General features: G+C 43.9%; 1 protein-coding gene across 1 annotated transcript; it reads left to right on the top strand.

Annotated features, from left to right (window-relative positions):
- Positions 1 to 4,663: 4,663 nt before the first annotated feature.
- LOC129185141 (cellular retinoic acid-binding protein 2-like) lies at positions 4,664 to 14,330 on the top strand. The gene is made up of 4 exons (XM_054781861.1): positions 4,664 to 4,907; positions 10,135 to 10,313; positions 13,500 to 13,616; positions 13,693 to 14,330. The coding sequence occupies exons 1-4, from the start codon at positions 4,826 to 4,828 to the stop codon at positions 13,741 to 13,743; spliced, it is 429 nt and encodes a 142-aa protein (XP_054637836.1). The 5' UTR covers positions 4,664 to 4,825; the 3' UTR covers positions 13,744 to 14,330.
- The last annotated feature ends 9,084 nt before the right edge of the window (positions 14,331 to 23,414 follow it).

Below are 23,414 nucleotides of genomic sequence, written 5' to 3'. Positions count from 1 at the left end.
TCTAGTACAGTACATGTAGTTCACTTCCTGGATTCCATGTCATGTTTTCAGTGATAGTCAGGATAACACATAATAGATAACGGTGAGAGCATTTTAAAAGAACATGTTTGTCATGTTACAAGAAAAAAAAAGAAAAAAGTATGAGAAAAAACCTCTGATATTACGAGAAAAAAGGCGCAATGTTAGGAAATAAAAGTTTGATACTAATGTAGGAAAATTGATAGTAATGCTACGGGGCCACAGTCGCAATGTCACAAGAAAAAGTCCAAACGTTACAAGAAAAAAGTCGCAGTGCGAAGAGAAATTTCCATTTTAAAAAGTCACAGTGTTACGAGAAGAAGTTGCAATTTTACGAGAAAAAGTCATGATGTTACGAGAAAAACGTTGCAATGTTACAAGAAAAAGTTATAATGCTACTGGAAAAAAGGTGCAATCCTACGAGAAAAACGTTGTAATGGTACCAGTGCTACGAGAACATCGTTGTCGTGTTACACGGAAAAAAGGAGAAGAAAAAGTCACAATGTTGCAAGAAAAAGTTGTAATGATACCGCAACACAGTCGCAATGCTACAAGAAAAAGTCACAATGTTACAAGAAAAAAAGTCACAGTTACAAGAACATATTGTCATGTTGCACAAAAAACGTCAAAAAAGTAAGAATGTTATTAGGAAGAAGTCGTAATGTTACAAGAAAAAAGTCGTAATGTTAGAAGAAAAAGTTATGAGAAAAAAGTGTTCATGTTATGAGAACATAGAAGTCATAATGTTAACCATAAAACGGCAAATGACGCTGAGCTGCGAGCTAGTTCGGCATGGCTGGCACTAAGAACCAGAAATGTCATTTTTACCAATTTAACGTTGGCTTTCAACAAATCGAACAATGTAGAACATAATTACAAATAATATATCATATATTTAAGCTAAGATGATCAATCATGTCAGGGACCCTTTAATTAGAAATAATATTACTTTTTTTCTTAGAAAGTTATGACTTTTTGCTCGGAATATTTCAACCCCAGCAGTGTAATGCGACTTTTTCATTGACTTTTTTTGGGTAAAATTATGACAGACCTCACAAATGGCTCAGCGTTCTATTTGTCTCCAGCCGCATCCCAGTCGCATCCCAGCGCGCTGTCGCCTGCCCATTCTTGTGTATGTGATGAAGACGCTCGTATCTTCTTCTGCTGTGGACCACACACGTAAACAAGCTGGCCGCAGCACTCCGTCGCGGAAGAGGACGCAAGCGTCTTCATCACACGCACAAGAATGGACAGGCAACAGTGCGCAGGGATACGGCGGGAGACAAATATAACGCCGAGCTATTTGTGAGGTCTGATTGTTTTGAGGAGGCAATGCATTCCTCTTTTGAACGCATATTGTTTTGAGAAGCCAAACTCTTTACTGACATGACCCAGCAACTAAGCGGAACTACATTCCTGGACTGGACTTAGGGGACCAAGTGTGGGGGGGTGGAATTAACTCCACTGCTGACAACTTCATGTTAAAAAATCCCAAGTATCACTTTAATATTTCAACTTTCTGTTGTAAAATAATGACTTTTCTTTCCAAGTGTTGATGTATCTCAGTATTTTTCAATGTGGCCCTCCATTGCGTGTGTGTGTGTGTGTGTGTGTGTGTATGTGTGCGTGCGCGTGCGTGTGTGCATGCATGGCTGATTCACTTGAACTCATGGTGCAAGAAGCAGGAATTGAGAGCTTGTCTGTGCGTAAAAGCGTGTGTCGCGTCTCCAGTTATCCAATTATCAATCTGTAACTCTTCTTTGCTGGTCCTTGTGTGTCTGTACCAAGGATCTGCAGCAGGGACCATGGCACCCGCTCCCCCCACCGCCTCCCCTTCCTCTTAAAGTCACCAGGGTTACGCTGCGCTAATCCGCCGTGCAGTGCAGCGGATGGGATCATCCATCAAGAGTCAATAGTTAACGTTGGCTTTGTCCCGCTGCCATCCATCATCAGCGCGTGCGTGTGTGTGTGTGTGCGTGTTTGTACCGATCGGGCTGTACCTCCCATACCGCGGTCCCCTGCCCCATAGGTCCATCTGAAGCCCTCTGGTCTCCCCCAAATGAACCCCCTCTCTTCCGCTCTATCAGCAGGGGGGTCATTGGGTAAAGCCATTGTCGACCTGTGCCAATACCACCTCCTTTTTCATTTCCTATACCCCGCCCCCGCCCCCACACCCCCACACACACCTCAATTCAGTAACTTGTGACGCATGTTGTGTTAAATGGCTATTCCAGCATGCAGGCCAGAAGCTGTATCCCATTACCACTGCTTTTATTTTTATGACACAGCAGCACGGAGAGCAGGGGGGTGAACTTGGCCTCAGTGCTCCTTCTGTCCAACACATGAGGGGTGTCCAAACATTTCCCACCCATGGCTGCACTGCAAGATCAAAGAATGCGAGCGATGCTTCAAAATTTTACATTACAGACGGTGATGTATAGTCTTAGAGCTGGGGTGTCAGCCCGCCGACCAAATGCATCCATTTTTTACTTTTGCGCATCAAAAGTCTAAAAATATAATTGACTATGGCCCTCGCATAATATGTACTCAAAGGGATAGCTGGGATGTTTTGACATGAAGTTGGATGACATCCCCATCAGCAGTGTAGTGCATTAACAGTGACTTACCCCCCACTTTGTCCCGTGAGCCCAGTTCTGGTCGGTTTTCGGTGTTGAGGAAAGTAGTTCCGGGTTAGTTGGTGGGGTCACTTAAGTAAAGTGTTGCCAACTTGGCGACATATGTTCTCTAAAGTGACTAGCGACAAATCTAGCGACTTTTCCTGGCGTCATTGGACAGTATTCAGGTATTTGGGGACTTGAAAGTGAAATCACGTATTGTTCTGCAGTTTTTGTTCTCACTGAGCAGCAGTGGGTGCTCCTGAGACCTCCGATAAGGCCCCAAAGCACTCAGTGCACCGTCAGCTCACACAGCAAACCGATAGCAGAGTGGGGCTCTACGCATTCCATGAATCACGCATGGTGGCGGCTCGGCCGGCGGGCACAGCGGACTTGTACACACTGGCTTGAGACAGGAGACGTGGAATACAGGATGTAACTTGAGCGACGGAGGTAATTTGAGCTTGATGGACGATGGGATGACAACAGACTCGATGACGTAGGGTCCCACAAATCTTGGTGCCAACTTCCTGCTGGTTCCCGCCAGCGGTAAGTCCTGGGAGTCCAAACTCGTCGTGCCCGCCGGAGGTGGTCCTGGATCTCCGCCTCCTGAGGAGGGAGTACTGGGGGTTGATATCGGAGTGCAACTTTGAAGGGTGACATACCTGTAGCGGAGCATACTAGGGAGTTATGGGCCTACTCCACCCAAGGAAGGTGAGAGGCCCATGCAGAAGGGTGCCGATGACAAACCCAGCGCAGCGCCGCCTCCAGGCCCTGATTGGCCCGCTCTGTCTGGCCGTTGGTTTGGGGATGATGCTCCATGGAGAGGCTCACAGATGCTCCCAGTGCCCTGCAAAAACTCTTCCAGACCTGAGATGAAAACTGAGGCCCCCTGTCAGAGACCACATCAGACCACATGATACGTGTGTTCTAGGAGATTTCTGGAAAAAAATCAAAATATCATCAAGGTAAACAAAACAAACTGATTGATCATGTTCTTAATATGTCATTAATCAAGTTCTGAAAAACTGCGGGAGCGTTCGCAAGACCAAACGGCATTACCAGATACTCGAAATGTGCTACGGGGGTATTAAAAGCATCTCGATACCAACCACATTGATTAACTCATTCAAAACCAAAGACACATTTACACTGTTTTATAAGCCCGAACGCCCGATCCCGACAACGTCTTAATATGACATTTACGTTTTTTTGTGTGAGAGGCTGATGGAGGTGATGATGCAACTCCCCACCAATGTATTTAGCTTCAGAGCAATTTTAATGCCATAAAAACGGCCACATAGTGGCAGAAGTGCATTTGATAAGCGCTTGGCAGGGACCAAGAGAGGACTGAGAAAAACATATGACAGGAAGAGGAAGTGGGAGAGCGTGGCGAAGTGTAGTGTGCAGAAGGTTCCATAGGGAAATTTTAACGCATACACACGCACGTGCAAGCACCTGCACACACATGCACACACATAGTTCAAATGTGACAATTGTAAATAGTTCAAGGTATTACATTTGTAAATAAATTGTTATTTAAAAACCCTTTTCTGTGTTGAGTATGTTTTGGTATAGGTTGTTTGTCTATATGTGCCCTGTGATTGGCTGGCGACCAGTCCAGGGTGTACCCCGCCTTTCGCCCGAAGTCAGCTGGGATAGGCTCCAGCGCGCCCCCGCGACCCTAATGAGGAGAAGCGGCATAGAAAACAGATGGATGTGTTGGTATAGATGTTTAGATTTCAGCTGTCACAAAAGCATATAAAATATTTGTGCAAAGTGTGTCACATTCTGTTCCTTGTCATTATTTTGGATCTCACCTCTGCCTGTTTTTCCCCGTTTTAGATCTAGCAGTTTCTGCAGTATAGCCCACCCCTTGTCTCCACATGTCGCCTGCAGGGGGCGTGGTTACATTAACGAACCGTGGAGCCTTGCGCCCTGTGCGGGGCGTGGCCAAATTAAGAAGGGGCGTGGCCACTCCTTCAACAAGTATCCGCCACTTTGGCAATTCTGCTTCATTTGCGGCTCGCCGGCCCACATCACTTAGTCCCTGAAGGGAAGGAGGCACAATTACAAGAGGAGGAGCCAAATCTAACTTCCAGCACAGTTGAGGTGCAACAGCGGTCCAGAAGAAGAGGAAGACAATCTGACAGTTCCCATCCGAGCCCCCTTAACCAAGCCACAAGCCAAACATGGAGCGCAAAATTCCGGACTTCTCCGGCACTTGGGAGATGAAGAGCTCTGAGAACTTCGAGGAGCTTTTAAAAGTGCTGGGTAAGTTCCTTTTTTTTTTTTAGGTCACATCTTCCTGGATCAGCGTCTTTACGCACGGACGGTGCAGGGGGTCTCTTTGTCATCCTGCAGACGGCCAAAACTCAAAGTGCATTAATAGCGTCCCCCCGCCCCCGTTCCCCTCCCTATTGGGTCGCTAAAAGACAATAGAGACAAACGGCGGCCACATCTGTCTGCTGATTGTGTGCGTCAGAGCGCCATGGCATACTAGTATACATGACTTCGTACAGTGCGGGAAAAGGTCTCGGCGTGATCTAAAGTGACGGGCTGGGGGGCGGCGGGAATAAGAAACACCTGCTGCTCGCAAGGCTTTGTGTGGTGCAGCGTGGGGGCGTCTGTGTGTGCAATGCAGACATAATTCATAGGGAGAGATGGTGCGTGCATAGTCAAAATAGGGGAAGGATGCAGACTTCAAAGATCTGTCGATAACACAAAATTGACCATGTCAATCAACTATAATGATCATGTATATTAGGGGTGTTCAGGGTAAAAAACATTCTTGGGGGGGTGTTATAGCCCATACTGTACATCTGTGTGGTTATCTCCTTGAAACAGCGCACCAATGGCCACCGGGCCGTAGTTTGGACACCCCTGATGTATGTTAACGCCGCATATCCCCGACACAGCTGGATGGGAGCTGTCAGCGCTCCAACCACCCGTCTTTCTGCTTCTCTCCATCCCTCACTCACTCCCTCTCTCCTCCTTTAACCCCAATGCTTCCTCTGCTTCCTGATCTTTGACCCTCGCCCCCTCAGATCTGTGTGCGTTCAAGCGTTTCAGGGGGCTGCGTCACGAAAAGTCAGCTCGTATACTAGATGCACAATCTCCAGCGGTTACTTGAGAAGCCTCTGTTACCCTCGGTGGCTCCCGAAAGGAACCACCGAGCTGGGGGGCAGTTAATGTCTGCACAGCTCAGCTTGCTGCTTGAAATAAACACACATTTTCAGGAACGGAACATTGTGACTGAGCGCAACAAATATTTTTTATGGATTTGAAAGATCCCCTATTATCCAAAATTGGCTTTTAAAATGTTGGAAAAGCAATATTTGTCATGAGGGTTGTTTATGAGCACCAAACGTGAGAAAAAAATCCCTCACTTGTTTGCTCCACTTTTGAGAGAAGCAGTCGACCTTTAAAGCTACGGGTTTTCATGACGTCCTGAAAAGGAATACGCTCCTTTCTGGTAGGCGTGATACCGCCCCTAACTAGATGAACCCGCCCACCACTTTGTGAAAAAGTGGGCTTCGCTACACGTCTTGTCATGTCTGCTGCAGACATGGGAGCTGTACATTTGATCATTTTGGTTTTAACTACAGATTAACAATATCTTTTTTTTTTTTTCAAACCGATACCGATAACTAAGAAGGACTGGAACAAATTAGGACTTGTTTATTTGTCCAAATCCAATATCATGTAATTACTCCTACCACATCACTACTAACAGGAGAACCGGAGTGTAGAGCGGGAGGAACCACCTAGCGTGACCCAGGAGGGTGCACTGTATTCGGGCACACGCTCCGAGCAGCCCGTGTGACGGCACTTCGGCACTTTTCAAACGTCGTGGCACAATAGGCCCCAGGCGCCGTAGCTTTGCTGGCATTTCATGTGGCGGGTAAGGTTTTTTTGTGTGCTCAATGTCTTTCCATTAAAGTGAATGTTTGTTTACAAGTGAGCTCAGTACTGCTAATCTCGCCTCAGTGATTTTTATTGTGCACCCCTAGTTGTAACCCTGCTTAACCACCTTAATGTTATGTTGTTGTATGTGACACATGGCATCTATTACGTGCAGAGCTGCAGCGTGTATGTCAAACGTGGAGATTCTTGGAGACAAAGGCAGCTCATTAGCATTAAAGCTACAGGCACACAAAACAGCACGTTCGTTCCCAGTAGGTCTTACTTAGCACTTGAAATTGTCGATAGTTCTGTGTCAAGGTTAGCTTTTGGGCCGCTATACACTATTGTGGGACCTCTGAGATGTATTTAAAATTGTTAAAACTTAGCATGGAACCTTTAAGTTATAAGTTGTGGTTTTATGGATAATGTTGTTAATTATTATAACAACGTGACTGAATGTAGTAGGCTAGCTAGAACGGGGTTCGCAACTGGTCTGAACCCACATTTTCTAATACTCATTTAGTCGTGACCCACATTTATTTAAGTCCTTAAAAAAAAAAAAAAAGTTTCACACTTTTATCTAAGTCATTTTTATTTTTTTATTTATTCTTTTATTTATGTATTTATTTAATTTATTGATACTTTTATTTAAGTAAAACCAAGCAAATGTTTTTTTTTAATCGCCATTGTCATCTTTTGAAACAGTAATACACAAAATCCAAAGTATTTAGTAGTAGTAATGCAGTAGTAATGCATAAATTCAAATTAAATATCAAAATTGCACTGAATCACAAAACCACATATTTCACTTAGAACTGTGCAATAAATATATTTATAAATATATAAATATATGTGCAATAATATATATACAGGAACATGACTAAAATATTGCTCAATTTTATGTTTAAAATAACAAAAACAACAAGTCAGATATTTTGAAAAATGGTTGTGTATTACATATTTAAATTTTTGGGTTCGTGACCCAATTTTTGGGTCTGTGACCCACTTTTGGGTCCCGACCCACCAGTTGAGAACCACTGCTATCAATGTCTAACAATGTCTGCGCGCTAGTGATAATTAAAAGATGCGTTCAAAGTGAAGTGAGCGCATGCAAAGGTTGTGAGTGTGCGTTTCTTTGTGTGTATATATTTACTCTTGTTGACAGGTGGGAATGTGGGAAACCCAACTGGAACACACACAGGACAACGTGCACACACTTCCCCTCGCGCTTGGTTAGAGATTTTCAACTGTCTGATGCTAGCGCCCTCCATGCTCCCAGACGTCATCATTTCTCTCAGTAGTTCCTTCTTTAACTCTGTTTTTATGTGCTTAGAGATCGAGAAAAATACCTTTGAAAGGAATAATACTGGGTGTGACCGCACCAACCGTGTGTGTGCAAAGATGATCAAGTCGGTGCAGATGTGCTGGCCGCGCTTGGTCATATGACCTCATTGTTTCCTGTATCATCATCAACGGACATCGTAATGTTAGAAAGGTTACATGCGTGGTTTTGTTTCGCTCTGTCGACATGATTTAAATCTTTCTTGCTGAGACGCACAAGTCGTCTGCTCGTTTACAAGAATGGGAATATTCATTCACACGTGCACAAGCAGGTTGTGCAAGTGTTTACTTTGTGACGATTGGCCTTCGTTTGAACTGGAATTTCCAAATCAAGATGACTCAAGGGAAGGACGGGAAAAAAAAGCATCAACACGGTAAACGTGGGCATACCCGCTGGGGATGCTGTTGTCATAATAAGACAAAATATGTGCCTCCGTTTTTGTTGTATGTCTTGACTATTTGTGGCTAACAAGCTAAAAAAAATGAAATTGGTACATTTTATTAGTTGCTGTGACAGAATCCAGGTTAATACTGCCATGCTTTTACTTTTAAGCTTCCTTTGCACTGAACAGGAAGTCACTGCATGCACATTTAATGCTGCTACACAGCAGTGTCTAATGCCGTTATTGTTTTCCAGTAACTGTACAGTTTTCCAGGAAATAATCATAATAAATGTACCGTCCTCCCTCGCAATATCGTTCCCTCGCATTTTTCAAAAAATAATTAATTAATAAATGATTGCTGTTTTGTGGTTGACGGAGTATTATTAGGAGGATGGAGTATTATTAGTCAAAATACTAAAAGACAAAGGTATACTGTATGTAGCATTCTGGCCACTAGGCGTCGGTAATGTTCCGTTATTGAGACATGACATGAGCATGGAGTCAGCCGTGGCGTGTCCGACATGACAGAGTGAAAATAAGTTCTACTCCCATTCAGTGTGGAAGTGGTAAGTTTTTACCTTGTTTGTCCTTCTTCCCACTCTGTTTTAAACCCTTTCGTAAATAAATTGGAGGCTTGCTACAAGTTAGCTTGCTACCTTGCTGATCTTTAAAGCCATGGCCGTCTCGGTCCCTGCAGTGATCCTGTATGCTGCGCATTACAGTTGAGTAATAATAGGAGTGTAAAGGTGACTAAAGGGGTGTTATTTCATGTTTACAGGGGTCTAATAATGGCAAAGATTGTATTTAGAAAGTTATAAACAGGTTTGCCAAGCTCTAACTATGAGAGTGTTCCATTTATTAATATGGAATTCACTCATCGCGGTTGAGTCTGGAACCAATTAACTGCGATAAACAAGGGATGACTGTATGTCAAACCCCAATGAAGGGGTTGAGATTTCCCGAGGCACAGGGGATACACATGCTGCATAACCCTCATGGGCCAGGGCCTGATGGTATGGATCAGGGTGGGGCAGGGCAGCAGCAGCGGTGGATGCTGCCTTTAAGAGGATGCAGTATCGTGTCAGCTCTTTTAATTATTGTTTTCTGACAGATAATATATTATATAAAGGTGCGCGAGTGGGTGAGCGTGTAATTGTCACTGAGAATGCATGAAAGGAGAGGAGCCCCACTCCACCACCTAGCAAGCCCCGCCCAAAATAGCCAGGATGAGGCCCCACTGCCAGAAAGCCACCGGGCCCACAGGGGCAGGCAGCACGAAGATCAGCCCACATTGCTAAAGCAATGGCTTCGAGTCCGCAATTCCCTCTCCCACACTGTCCATGCCTTCTTTTTTTCTAGTTTATGCCTCCTTCCTGCTCTTTCTTCATTCTTTTTCTGCTGCTGCGAGATAATATAGACTTTTACCATACCATAGGATCAATTCATATTTGAATAACAAAAGAGCAAAAATCAGAAGATTTTTATTTGTTTAAATTTAAATTTGTTTGGACAAATATTATGATGGCTCAGAAAGAAATAGAAAAAAAAATCGCTCATGAGAGTGAAATATTTGGGAGTGGTTAGATATGAGCTCTTACGGTTGAAGAAACTGAAGAAATAAGAATGGTCGAATATATTTTTCTGACTGTGAAGAAAATGGATGGATGGATGGATGGATGGATGGATGGATGGATTGATGGATGAATGGATGGATGGATGGATGGATGGATGGATGGATGGATGGATGGATGGATGGATGGATGGATGGATGGATTCTAGCATGTCTGCCTACCAAATGTCATTTGCAGTCCGTAGCTCCGTAGGTATTTTAAAAAAGCAGGTCTCCTTCACACATGCTGTGTGTTTTTCAGGCGTAAACGTGATGCTGCGCAAGATTGCGGTGAAGGCGGCCTCCAAACCGCTGGTGGAGATCACGCAGGACGGAGAGACGCTGTCTATTAAGACCTCCACCACCGTCCGGACCACCCACATAACTTTCACCGTGGGACAGGAATTCAACGAATCCACAGTGGACGGACGTCCCTGCACGGTAAACCCAACTCACGGACATGAGAGCATTCCATCGAATCACAGTGTTGATGGCCGTGTGAGAGGCGGAGCTATCCGCATGACATCAACCTGTTTGACTTGGCCGTTCATCCTATTTGGACTGATAGCATATCTCCACCCCTCCCTCAGTCTCCAAAGGCCTATCACGCCTTCATGGACTCTTTACGAACCCTTTCAACTTTCCGTCCTCCAACAGTTCCCCCATTCTTTCCCTTTGGCCCCCAACAATTCCCCCTTTGCTCTTCCAACTTTCCCATCGGCGGCCTCTGTTTGTTTGTCTCCAAGGCAAACACGCAATCAGTGTTTGCGTCACTGCAGTAACAATGAGTGCATCCAAACTTATCACCTAACAGCACCCTCCTTGTTCCTCTTTGTGAGTCTATTACCCTCTCTGACTGAGTCATACTCGGTGCAACCCGTTTGTGTCGACCAACTCATCAAGCCCCGGTCCACCATCTTGCCCGCATGTGCTCGGCTGATAAAATGTGAGAGCCAAAGGGTTTATTTCTATGAAAAATGGGTCCGTTTAGGTCGATAACTTCATCGTTATCGCTAGTGTGCTTTTTCAAAAGAAGACTGGTGGCAAGGCTGCACAATTCTGCAAAAAAATGTGAATCGACTCTCTTGCTTATTAACTCATTCAATCCCAGCCATTTTTGCAAAGATGATATCAAAAGTCAAATGTTACTGAATGTAATCCTTCTAGTCCTTGTCGTCATGGTGATATGATCTTTAATATGCGTCCTGGTCCTTGATATCTTTGGCAACGAGCACTCGTGCTTCTGCTGGTCCTCCATTTAACTTGATATAGGTTTTGCCGTCGCTGCCCGAGTGGTTTGTATCTTTCTCTGCTTCCTCAAGTCTCGTGCTTTCTTGGCGATGTCAGCGTTGCGTTTTGTCAGATGCTCCTTCATGTAGACGTTTGTACCTTTCAACTTCTTTCCCTGTTTCAACAGTGCAGCTTTGAATTCCCTGTTGGTGAACCTAACAATGATGACAGGCGTGGTGTTGTATCTGCCATATACATATATGTGTGTGTGTATATATATATATATATATATATATATATATATATACACACACACACATATATACAGTATATGTATATATATATGTACTGTATATATATACAGTATATATATTCCTCCACTCACAATTTTTGTGACCTGCCGTGATATTAGAATTTTTTTCAGTGTATGAAAATAAATGGTCAATAACCGTACGTAACATGTGTAATATATTGTGGGGTCCTTTCCTTAATGACTCTCATTAAAAGAGCTCATGCAGCACATGCACAGTTGCGCCACAGGCGTATGTATGCAACATATCCGCTCACATCAAGAACAATACGCATTGCAACAGGAATCAAATCTAAATACATATTTACAAATACCGTGCATTACAAGAGAGACATAGCAAACAGAGGAAAATACAAATATACTTTGATCAGTACAAATACAGATACAATAAAGCATATAAAACTAAAGCCGTAGGCACCCATGCAGCTTTACATACCCGAGTGCAATTGATGCACTCTTGTCGACTTACACCAGCTTACTCGATAAGCATGGAGCATGTAAGAAATATCTGAACGTGTGTTGGCTGCACTACTTACGTATGCACGTGTGGTGCACGTGTGGTGCCCGAGTCTGCAAGTGCGACGTATGGAGAAGCTGACATTTTGCCCCAACCTGACGCCAGCAAAACATACGAAAGAAACAACGTTGGCCGCACGGACGATATCAAAGACGTACAAAGTGCGTAAGTATGTCTTGAAAAAAACGCAAGTGCCCGTACAGTCTGTCTGACGCGACAAGAACCTCTGCGGCCAGTCTGCAGCCAGTCTACGGCTCAAAAAGTAGGACGTCACACGTGCCCTCCATGCGTTTCTTGCACGTAGACCAGCCGTGGGAGCCCGTACCACCGGTTGTGACCGAGGCTTTAGATATAGGGTGAGAAGCACTGACTGTAGAAGCACTGCTCCTCCGCGTTGAGAGGAGCCAGATGAGGTGGCTCGGGCATCTGGTCAGGATGCCACCCGGAGGTGTTCAGGGCACGTCCGACCAGTAGGAGTCCTCGGGGAAGACCCAGGACATGTTGGAGAGACTATGAGGCTTAACTGGCCTGGGAACTCTTGGAGATAGGGAAGCCTGGGCTTCTGTGCTTAGGCTGCCCTCGCCCTCCAATAAAGCAAAGAAGATGGATGGATGGATGGATGGATGGATGGATGGATGGATGGATGGATGGATGGATGGATGGATGGATGGATGGATGGATGGATGGATGGATGGATGGATATCTAACAGCATGATAGCCAGCGTCCCTCGCCTGCCAGGCTTTTTGTGCAGCCTTAGTGGTTATGCCAAACTCCATAAAAACAAAGGAAGAAGAGTAGGAGGGACAACTGGAAAGGAACTGCCACTTACCTCCAAAGCTGTGGCATAGGACCAAAGACCCTTTTTTTCCTTCGCGGTAGACTTCTCCGCTGTTCTTTCATTCTCCTTTGCACCCAAATGCACCCATTTAAGTTTTGCACTAATGGAGGAAAACCCTGTCACCAAACAAGAATCCTTTATTGTCACCTATTCTCCTTATTTCTTTGGCCAAAGTTGCAAGTAAATGTGCACACATTGGCTAGTTTCTCTTACGACGACGACCGCTTATGTAGACGCGAGTCAGCCAGTCTGAGGGGTGTCGACTTAAACGGGTTCCACTGTACAGTCGTCCGTAGGCGTCATCGGTTTTTCACATGTACTTGTTCGTGGAAACGAAGCCTTTGACTCCTGAAAGGGGTGATGACTAAATATGAAATGTTGACTAAATAGAAATTTCTCACACAGCTGAAACAAACACCTACTGAAACTTTAGGGTGTTTAACCGAATCACCACAAAATTTGGGGAATGACAAGCACGTGTGTCACATTTGAGCAAGATTGTTTGAAAAACATGGCCGCCGCTAAGCAAACCGTCTTCGGGACTTAGCGACTAATTGTTAAAAGCCATTGAGCATGTGTCTAATGATGGTAAAACTTTGAGGATGTCTGTATTACATGCACCCCGGCATGTCTTCCAAACCTATAGGGGGCGCCACAAATGTCATTTATATAATCGTGCATGTATCTTATGATCTCAACTGACCTTATCAATGCATTTTATTTTTGTCCAGAGTTTTCCACGTTGGGAGACGGACAGCAAGATCAGCTGCGAGCAGACCCTGCAGAAAGGGGAGGGGCCGAAAACCTCCTGGACCCGGGAGATAACCAATGATGGCAAGCTGATCCTGGTACAAAGAAGACAGAAAAAACATTCAACATTTTTTTAGATTTCTTCAAACCTTGCCGTCTTCTTTCCTCTTTCAGACCATGGGAGCAGACGACGTGGTCTGCACAAGAGTCTACGAGCGGCAATGAACAAGAGCACTTCTCACTTTGGGTCTTTCCAGTTGATGTACGAGACGACACCGGGAGATATCAACCTGTAGTCTGGTTTTATTCCAACGGTCCTTTCAGCCGCACCGTGTCATTCTTAGTGTCAGAAGTGCTCTTTCTTTTCTTAGCCGTGCAGTCTTTCAACTTTTTTCTGGATCCAATGTAAAGGAAAAGCCCACTTTTTGGGGATTTTTGCCCATCATCCACCATCCTTACGTGAGGCATGAACACGTGTACATCGCTTTTCTGTGCGTTCTAAAGATATGAAAACAGCTAAAAAGACAGCTAAGAATGCACGTTTCTTTAGAAGGGAAACGATGTGTGTTCATGTCCCACATAAGGATTGCGGATGATGAGCAACACTTTTCCTTTAGATATGTACCCGGCCTTGTATGACGTGATGGGCTGCATGTGTACGTGTGCTTTGGGAGAGGTGAGCTGTTTGGCCTAAGTCCGACTTTTTTCATTTGATATTTATTACTACACTACGTCCTGGCAATGTTTGGAATTGGTGTCTTGCTCATATGACGGGATTATACGAAGCAGCCTTTTCTATGGAAAAACAATAAAGCAGCAACTTTGACTTTGAACTCGGCTTCCTCCTCATTAAAAACGCTGAAGAAGTTTGGGGGTTGAGTGAGCAGAATATGTGCACATTAGAGCGCTCTATCTTATTTTAGGCTTTGGTCAGCTGTCTGCAACTAGAATAACTTGCCTGTGCCCTCCTCCTCCTTCCTTTTACACTCTGTCAGTCATCTCTTTGCCACATTCCCTCAAACCGATTCCAAGAAGGCAAATATTTCCATTACCTTTCCTTTTTACCCCCCCCCCCCCCCCCCCCCCCCCCCCCCCCCCCCCCCCCGTCTTCGCTTTCTCAACACATTTCGTACTGACCTGCTCATCCGGCAGTGCTCTGTGGGAAACACGCTTGAAGATGCTGCCAGGAAACGACATACTGTAACATTTAACATTTGCTCGGATTCATTTGGGTCAGCTCAACGCTTCCAATTTATGCGGTGGAAAAGTTAGCCTTCATTAGCATAAAGCTGGGGCACTGTGAGAATATGATACAGTGGGGTGACCAAATGTCCTGTTTTCACAGGTCGTGACCTGTTTTTTTTTTGGAAAATGACCTGATTTTCATTGTTTTTCATTAAACTGAGCAGCATGTGGTGTACAGTCATGGTCACAAACATTATGCACCTATGGCATGCTGATGTTTTTGGCCATGACCGTACAGTCCCTCGCAATATCACGGTTCAGTTATCGCTCAGGTTTTAAGAAATGAATTCATTGATAAAAGATGGCTGTTTTGTGGTAACCTATGGTCTATTATTAGTCAAAACGTATGTAAATACAAGTGGTATGTAGTATTTTGGTCGCTAGGAGGCAGTATTGACACAAAACATTGAGACATTAGCTTACACGACATTACCTTAACTGCATGAAGTCAGCCATGGCGCGTCCCACGTGATAGGGTGAAAAAAAGTTCTCCCGTGTGGAAGCGGTAAGTTTTTGGCTTCTTAAACGGATAGTTGGGATTGTTTGACATGAAGTTGCAAGACATCCCCATCGGCAGTGTAGCGCATCAACGGTGACTTTTCCCCCACTTCACTGTAACCCTGTGAGTTTCCAAGAAATCATTTGAGGCTAACTGGTTAGCTCGCTACCTTGCTAGCTAGTCCCTATTATGTTATTAAATATAGATATTTAAGAACACGACAAGACACGCACCGTATTATATGCTAACCGGAGAATGCACGCAAACTGAGGCAAAATTGTGGCGTAAATTTTAACGCTAACCAAGGTTCCACTGTACAGTCATGGCATAAAACACCAGCATGCCAAAGGTGCCAGTGGTTTTGACCAAGACTGTGGGCGGCTTTATGAATTAGTGATGCCAAAAAGCCAAAGAAAAGCAACAAGATTAGATTATATTTTAGTTCATTTAGCCGTTTTTAAGCTTAATTTAGGCAAGATACGCATATTTTTGGGTAATAACGGGCTGTATTAAACCGTGGAACAGCATGATTTTTTAATGAATATATTTTTGAAAAATCGTGATAATCGTGAAGCCTAAAATTCGAAGCGTGAAGTCGCGAGGGGTGACTGGAAACGTATAATTCATTGTAATGATAAAGCATCTTTGCGTTAACTTCAAATATCATTTGAGTATCTCATAAATAGAAAAATATGGCCGCCCTGTCATACAGCTATCGACTTGGCAAAAAACTGAGGTTAGCATATCGGAAAAATATGTTTTTCTTCATTTTTCTCAAGCTGCCATGCCTCCCCTGGCTCGCGTTAGACTTGGAAAAGCGCGTAAAGGGCTCACGCCGGCTAGCTAACCTAAGATGGCACAGTGTCGACAACCCATCTCACTCATCAAGTCCTGGTTCACTGTGTTTTTATTACTAAAAAGTGCCTGCTTAAGTGGACGTCAACATACATGGTCGACCTCTTTTGTATTTCAAAAAGGGTCGTATCTTTGAAAAATGGGTTAGTGGACGTCAGCGTGTTTTAGTGTTGTCAATTTCAAGCGCCAAGGATGCAACTAAGGCACCTCCTGAGAGTGTCTGGAGGTTCCCTGTCATGCTGGTCGTGGTAACCCCCAAACGTTGAATCGAGGCAACCAGACTCGCATGTCTCCTCCAAAGATTGTCTCATTCCAGGGACTGTGAGGCCACTCCAGGAAGGCGAACAACCGTCCTGCATGACAATAGGTTGTTATCCACGCCCAACCACCACAATAACCCTACTGGGATCACCCCCAGGGGACACACCCACCAGGGACATAAATAGGGAGACTCTACATTGAAAATTTTTAACTGGGAAGCCTTTTCAACAAACCAAAAGGGTCCATTTGCCTTTATTCGACCTTTGCAGACTGGAAATAGCAGTTTGGCAAGCTTCTAACAATTAGCGACATGTTGCTGCCCTCTTAAGTCCCCCGCCAAGCAGATCCAGATGGTCTAGTTCTACTTAGTGGCAACTCTCAAAGCCAATTAGCTATCAAGATCTTGCTCATTGACTAGGTGCTTGTAATAAAAACAAAGCAAATGTGTACAAACAACCTAACAAGCACTTGCAAGGCCCAGCGGGACCAATGACTTCCTGGAGGCTTCACAGGTTGCCCAGCAATTGCTACTTTTCATCCCACTGATGTTCTGCAGTAGCCAGCCTTATTCAACTAAATCCTCCGCTGACATCTAATCAGACCCAAGCCAATGTTCAGTTTAAAAGTTTGCAGCAAGTGAATAAAAACAGCAGAAAAAAGAGCAGAGAAAGTACAAAATCAAGGTAATACAAATCAGAAAGTTATATACTGTACACTATTTACAACTGTGTACATTTTGATCAAGCCACAGGTTTATTGCACGGTTTATTGCACAGTTATTGTACAGGATTTTTGGAGCAGTTTTAGTTATGGAGTTTGAGAGCTGGAGGAAGTAAAGACCTGCGATATCTCTCCTTCAGACACTTTGGATGTATCATCCTGTCACTAGTGGAGCTCCTTAGTGCAGTGAGTGTGTGTTGGAGGGTGTGGTCATCTTCATCCATCATGGAGGATAGCAACCTCCTCTTGCCCACCTCCTCCACCTGTTTCTGTGACATTTTTCCCATTGAAAATGAACGGTCAATTCAAATGTCGCAGTTTCCACTGAAATTGCTTCATCAAGTTTGCTAATACAGTATTTTTGCTGTTTCTGCCAACTGGCGTCCTCTAGAATATCTTCAACTGGCATATTTGCAGTAAGTCCTTAAGCACAGCACGGCACTTTATTTCATTTAGTTTATTTCTCATAATATTATGACTTAAAAAAAAAAATTTAAACTCCATGCTACGAAAATGACAATATTTTTTCTCTTAATATTTTCACTTTATTCTCCTAAAATTACAGCTGTTTTGTCCATTTCTTTTTTTTTTTATTTAACTTTAACAATTCCGACTTTGTTCATGTAAATGTTCTTCTTCTTCATAATTAGGACTCTATTCCCGTCATATTTGGCCTTTATTCTCGTAACAATATAACTTTTTGTCATTTTCCAAAAATGACAACTTTATTTGTTGTGAACAAACTCTTTCCTCTTTAATTATTTAAACATTATGCTATGCTACTTTATGCTAGTAAAATGACGTTATTTTTCCATCATAATATTACGACGTTATTCTCGTAAAATTACAACAAATTTTCCTGTTAATATTTGGACTTTATTTTTGTAAAATGGCTGCAAATTTTTCAGTGTAGATTTTTTCCAATGTCTTTTTTTTTGTTTAGTTTGTTAAATTGTATTTTTAGAATGTGTCGATAAAAAACGCCCCCCCAGGCCAAAGCAACTCTGAGCGGCATGTTTTCCAACCCGACACGCTGCACTTTACAGACTTGTGTCGCTACCATTACTTAACGTAGATGACAGAAGTGGACATCAGCTTTTGGAGCTTTTTGTGGGTCAAGTGGTCAGTGAGTCAAGGTCGGCGAGGGGGGGCGGCGTGTCTGCAATGGCAGGAAATGCCAAATGAATTACAAAGTCCAGCTGATTGACAGCAGATGTGCTTAACAAGGAGAAGGCTGTTAAGGGACCTGGAAGAGGGAAAATGGGCTGGGAAGAATAATGGGTGCCTCTCAGATCTTTCACACAAGTTAGACGGGGGATGGAGGAGGTGTTTTTGGAATTCAGTGATGCTTCCTCCTCTAAACCATCTCCCTCATTCCTCCTTTTTGCCCTACAGCTGTGTGTAGTTACAGTGTGACCCCAATAAAGTCCCCTCCTCTGCCTCCTGCCCTAATAAAAGGGATAAATAACTACCCCTCCCTCGCTGTTTATTACCCCCTGGGGCAGTAAAAGGCAGCTGTCCCCCCCACCATCCCCCCCCATCAAAAAACCGGCTGGACTGCGCCGGACCCCGTAAAACACAAAGAAAACAAAGAAAACACACACGCTGGGAACTCTTAACACATACAGCATCAAACACGGTCAATGTACACACGAGGGCGACCATATCTGGATTAACGAAAACCGGGAGCCTGGTCACAGGACATGGCGTGAAAACAGGACGTGTCCTGGGAAAACAGGACATATGGTCACCCTGGCACACAAAGCTCATAAAACACGGAAGCGTCTCACCCCAAAAGGTGACCCGACAGCACGGTGCGCACAAACCTGCCAAAAGGCCTTGAAGAATGCCTGCAATAAGAAGAAGAAAGTCCTCAGTGCTTCAGGCTTCTCGACAGGCTTCCAAATTCAGGGTTTGAACTTCAGTGCAAACGTTGAAATGCTGTAAATGTTCTTTGCTTTCTCACTTCACTGCAACCTTGAACATCTTCCGGGAAAATACGACTTCTAGGGATGGGAAGGTGGCGCCAGCAAATCTTATGAGGGTGTTTGCTTTTTCTTTGTCTTTTTGTCAGTGTGCCAACGCTGATGGTGATGGTGATGGTGAGCATCCACACTCAAATAAAACCGCATGTACACTCATGGAAAACAATGATGAGAGCATCCTTGTTTCTTCAGTTCATTGATCCATTGGAATGCCTGGTACAGCCAAAGGAACATTTGATTGGGCAAATATAATGATGATAGCAAATATAGCTCATAAGAGTTTCATTTAATCACTGATATCTAACAACTTCCATGGGAAAAAATGCCAAAAAATGTAACTGTTATGAGCTATTTTTGTTGTCATTGCTATATTTGTCCAAACAAATCGGCCAGTGTTGCCGATACCCATACTGATACCGATACTTTTTACCGTAATTTCCGGACTATAGAGCACACCGGTCTATAACCCGCAGGTGTCCACGTGGTAACATGGAATATCTAGTGCCCGCGTGCACCGTGATGGTGACCAGACAGACACTCGTAATATGGACGTTGATGTGATGTTCGCAGTGTCCATGAATGCATCTCGAGGTCTGTCTAGTGACAACGAGGAAGTGTTGTTGCAATGACAAATGGGCTTTATTTAGTTTGTTTAGAGTTGGAAATAGATATATGGTGTTTGAATTGCACTGATCATTTACAGTAGATGGGTGAACACATACAGATACAAACAGTGGTGCACTCGTTCATCCCTACTTTTTATGTCATAATTAGGGTTTCTCTTATCTCATTTTTTTGACCTTTTTATCTCAGAATTGTGACTTTTTATCATGTAATCTCATAATTTTGGCTTTTCATCTCATAATTATGACGTACCATTTTGTTTTTCATTCTGGTGGAAATGGGCTTCCATACCAATCAGTCCACACAGAAGCTGTAGTAATTCTACACTTGATCAAACTTACTTAAGATTTGTCAGATCAGAAAACGATCTTTGCATCAGACTTCAAAACGTGATATTAGCGTCCACCTCACTCATCCACTTCACCACTTCCTGAAGCTGCACTCTAAGCATCATGGGAACTGCAGTTCTTTTAGACAGGGGTTTATAAATAAAATATTTTTGCAGTTACAGCATAGAAAACCTGTTTATGACCTGAATACAGTTTTTAACATTATTGAGCCCACTAGGCTCTAAATAACACCCCTATAGTCACCTTTACACTCCTATTACCCAATATAGTAGACATAATACGAGAAAAGAAGACATATACTGTAAGACATACTAGAGATTCACACGTTAACTTTGGGGGCGTTCCTTCTTTCTTTACTTCCTTTTCTCTAGAGTACTTCCTGCGGTGGCTATTATCTCATCAATGTGACATTAGTGACACCTAGTGACCAGTGTGGAGTACAACATATGATCGCAGCGTCTCTGAATGCGTCTTCTGAATGCCTTATATTTGTATTTTACTTCATTTAGCCATTTTTGTTCTTAAAAATGCTTGATTTGGGCCAAAAGAATTTCCAATTGTTTTCTGCACGTAAAACTATCATTGTAAAACTATAGCAACGTGTTCTGTGTTGACATTTTTGGCTTTTTGGAATGGATGAATTGGATCGACGTGATTTGGTCAGAGTTGGACGTTGTGGAAGAGGTTGATGACACTAAAGGAGTCTCCGGTGGAGAATAAAAACAATAATGTACGATGGGAGGATAGCAACGATGCGTGTGTGTGACTAGCCGAGGAGGGAGGTTAGTTGAGGTGCCCGGGAGGCACAGCAGCAGAGCGGGTGCAGATGGATAAATGACTCACGTTCCAGGGGGAGCGGGGTGCGTCTACTTGTCTGCATACTTCAGAGCATGTGACGGAAGGCAAGGTGGGTGATTTGTGGTCCGGCTGAAGTAATAATTGCTGTGCAGGTCAAGTGCATTCTGCGCTAGCTAGTAAAGAAGTGGGGGGGCTGGTGAAATAAGGCCCTCCGGGGGCCAATGTGGGACAGCGTTATGGGAGAAGAGGGGCCGTTGTCCTTCTCAATGCATTCATAGACAGCGCCTGCACACTGGTGATGACAAGTCAATGTCATGTAGCACCTTCACATCGTGAACAGCATCCCTGTCCCGGGACCATCTTACATAGCAGTGATACACATATCTAACACTTGCCCGCTACGCATCCATCACCTGTGCAAACCTGCATCACCCACGAGAAACGTACCCTTTCTGCATGCATGCAAACATGCGCACGTCGGCTTGGACATCATCATTTTTAACAATGTTACACAGGTCCACTCCGAAATGGCAAGGAGGTTAAGCCTGGAAAGACTGACTTCATTTAAAAAATTTAAATTCTGAGATAAAAAGTCAAAACTATGAGATAAAAAAAGTCAAAATTATGAGATACAAACTGCGCATGTGCCGCCATCTTTATTGACGCCTTCGTCACATGGCACTCATCATTTCGACTTTTTATCTCATAATTATGATTTTCTTATCACATAATTATGACCTTTTATCTCATAATTTCGACATTTTATCTCATAATTATGACTTTTCATCTCAAAATTAGGACTTACGATTGGGATACTTTGTTTTTCTTTCAGTGGTGGAAATGGGCTTCCATAGCAATCAGTCCAACTCTACACTTGATCAAACTTACTTAAGATTTGTCAGATCAAGACAGGATCTTTGTAAGATTTCAAAACATGATATTAGCGTCCACTTCAATAAACCACCGTCACCACTTCCTAAAGCTGCACTCTAAGCACCGTGGGAACTGTAGTTCTTTTAGACGGGGCTTCAAAGCGTGAGACAAAAGCAGCGGCTTATACACATTATGGTACTGGACATTTTTCAAGAAACATGAATAATTTTGCCTTTAACTTGATGATCACGATTAGAATGAAAATGAAAGATTTGAAGCAGTACGTTTACTCGGTAGCCCCACCCTGGACAGTCAAACCAACAAGCTTTAAATGAATTGCGTGTCTGCAAGGAAAAGCTTAAAAGAAGAAGTGAAAGAGGAGAGACGTGGAGATTTTGAGTCACGGGCTGAAGGAGACATGAGATGACTTCCTGACACGGTGAATCATTGACTTGCAGACATCATCAAATAAAACGGCAAGTCAAACGAGAGCAACTGGTATCACCACCCCGCTATGACCCTCCCGGTCCTCCTCCTTCTCCCGTAAGACAATGGTCCTACAGTATGCCCGTCTTGAATTAGGTCTTTGTAGAATGTAAGGATGATGAACGTAATTACAGACTGTGGAGAGACAAGGGCCTCAGGGACGGGAGATCTTATTACAGGCGCAGCACGTCACTTTACACGTGGGGCTTTTGGGCACTGACATGGTGACAACGTGCTTTCTAAATGGTGGAGCCAGGAGACATTTAGGCACTCAGCTCGAGCGCAGTAACAACTCCTTACAACATACCATAAATCAGGGGTGTCCAAAGTTTTTCCACCAAGGGACACATAATGAAAGATTAAAGGATGCAAGGGCCACTTTGATATTTTGTTACCTTACTGCATATATACTTGTACAGGCATTTTATCAGCCCTGGGCATACTGGTGGTTTTTGCGGTCCATAACTGAGTTACACTGGAACAAAAGACAACATTTATTTCTGTCTTTATTTACTTGCTCGTGGAAGAATATGTAGTGGCGTGCCGCTACACTGAGGGAGGACAATGTCACTTTTACTCTTTGTACTTGACTTGATTATGTCTCCCGACTCTTCTGGCGGCAAAGAAAAGAAAACCGAAAGTGAAATGAAGACATTGTCAGATGCTCAGAAAGCGGAGAAGCCAACATTTGTTGCTGCTCAAGTGCCGCAGCCACCATGACGGATAAAGATGGTGCCCTTGAAAACGTGAAAGGATGGGCTCCTCTGACATGGACAGTGATAACTAGGCGGTGTAGTGGTTATGACTGTATTTGTATTGTAGTCCTTCGTGTGTCCTGTTTACACAGTGTTGATTTGGGTATGGTTTATAAAAGGCGTATCAACAAAGCTCCACATGACGAGAGTTTGATTCCCTCCGCTTCCTCCTCCTCTTCTTCCCCACTTTGACTCATTCCAGATGAAGGTCGGCCCAAAGCACAGCACAGACGAGCATGTCAGAGCCGCACACATAGCTGAGGTGCACTGTGTGGTGTTGTTGGATTGGTTGCAGAGGACTGTGATTTTGGGGGGGGGTTGTCGTGGGTGGAGGAAACACACCTTGTAAAATAAAAACATGCACAGAAAACACAACAACAAATTCCTGCTGCCTGTGTTGCACCTTTGAACGGACGTCTGGCTGCTCGACGTCCATCCAGCCACC

This window comes from Dunckerocampus dactyliophorus, chromosome 7 (assembly GCF_027744805.1).
Source record: "Dunckerocampus dactyliophorus isolate RoL2022-P2 chromosome 7, RoL_Ddac_1.1, whole genome shotgun sequence".
Lineage (NCBI taxonomy): Eukaryota > Metazoa > Chordata > Actinopteri > Syngnathiformes > Syngnathidae > Dunckerocampus > Dunckerocampus dactyliophorus.
This window is presented reverse-complemented; position numbering and strand designations above follow the sequence as displayed.

Bases quoted from the DNA above. Each gene is read 5' to 3' on its own strand.
- LOC129185141 (XM_054781861.1), top strand. From the start codon at position 4,826: ATGGAGCGCAAAATTCCGGACTTCTCCGGCACTTGGGAGATGAAGAGC. The intron at 10,314-13,499 runs GTAAACCCAACT...ATTTTTGTCCAG, and splicing joins TGGACGGACGTCCCTGCACG to AGTTTTCCACGTTGGGAGAC. The intron at 13,617-13,692 runs GTACAAAGAAGA...TTCCTCTTTCAG, and splicing joins ATGATGGCAAGCTGATCCTG to ACCATGGGAGCAGACGACGT.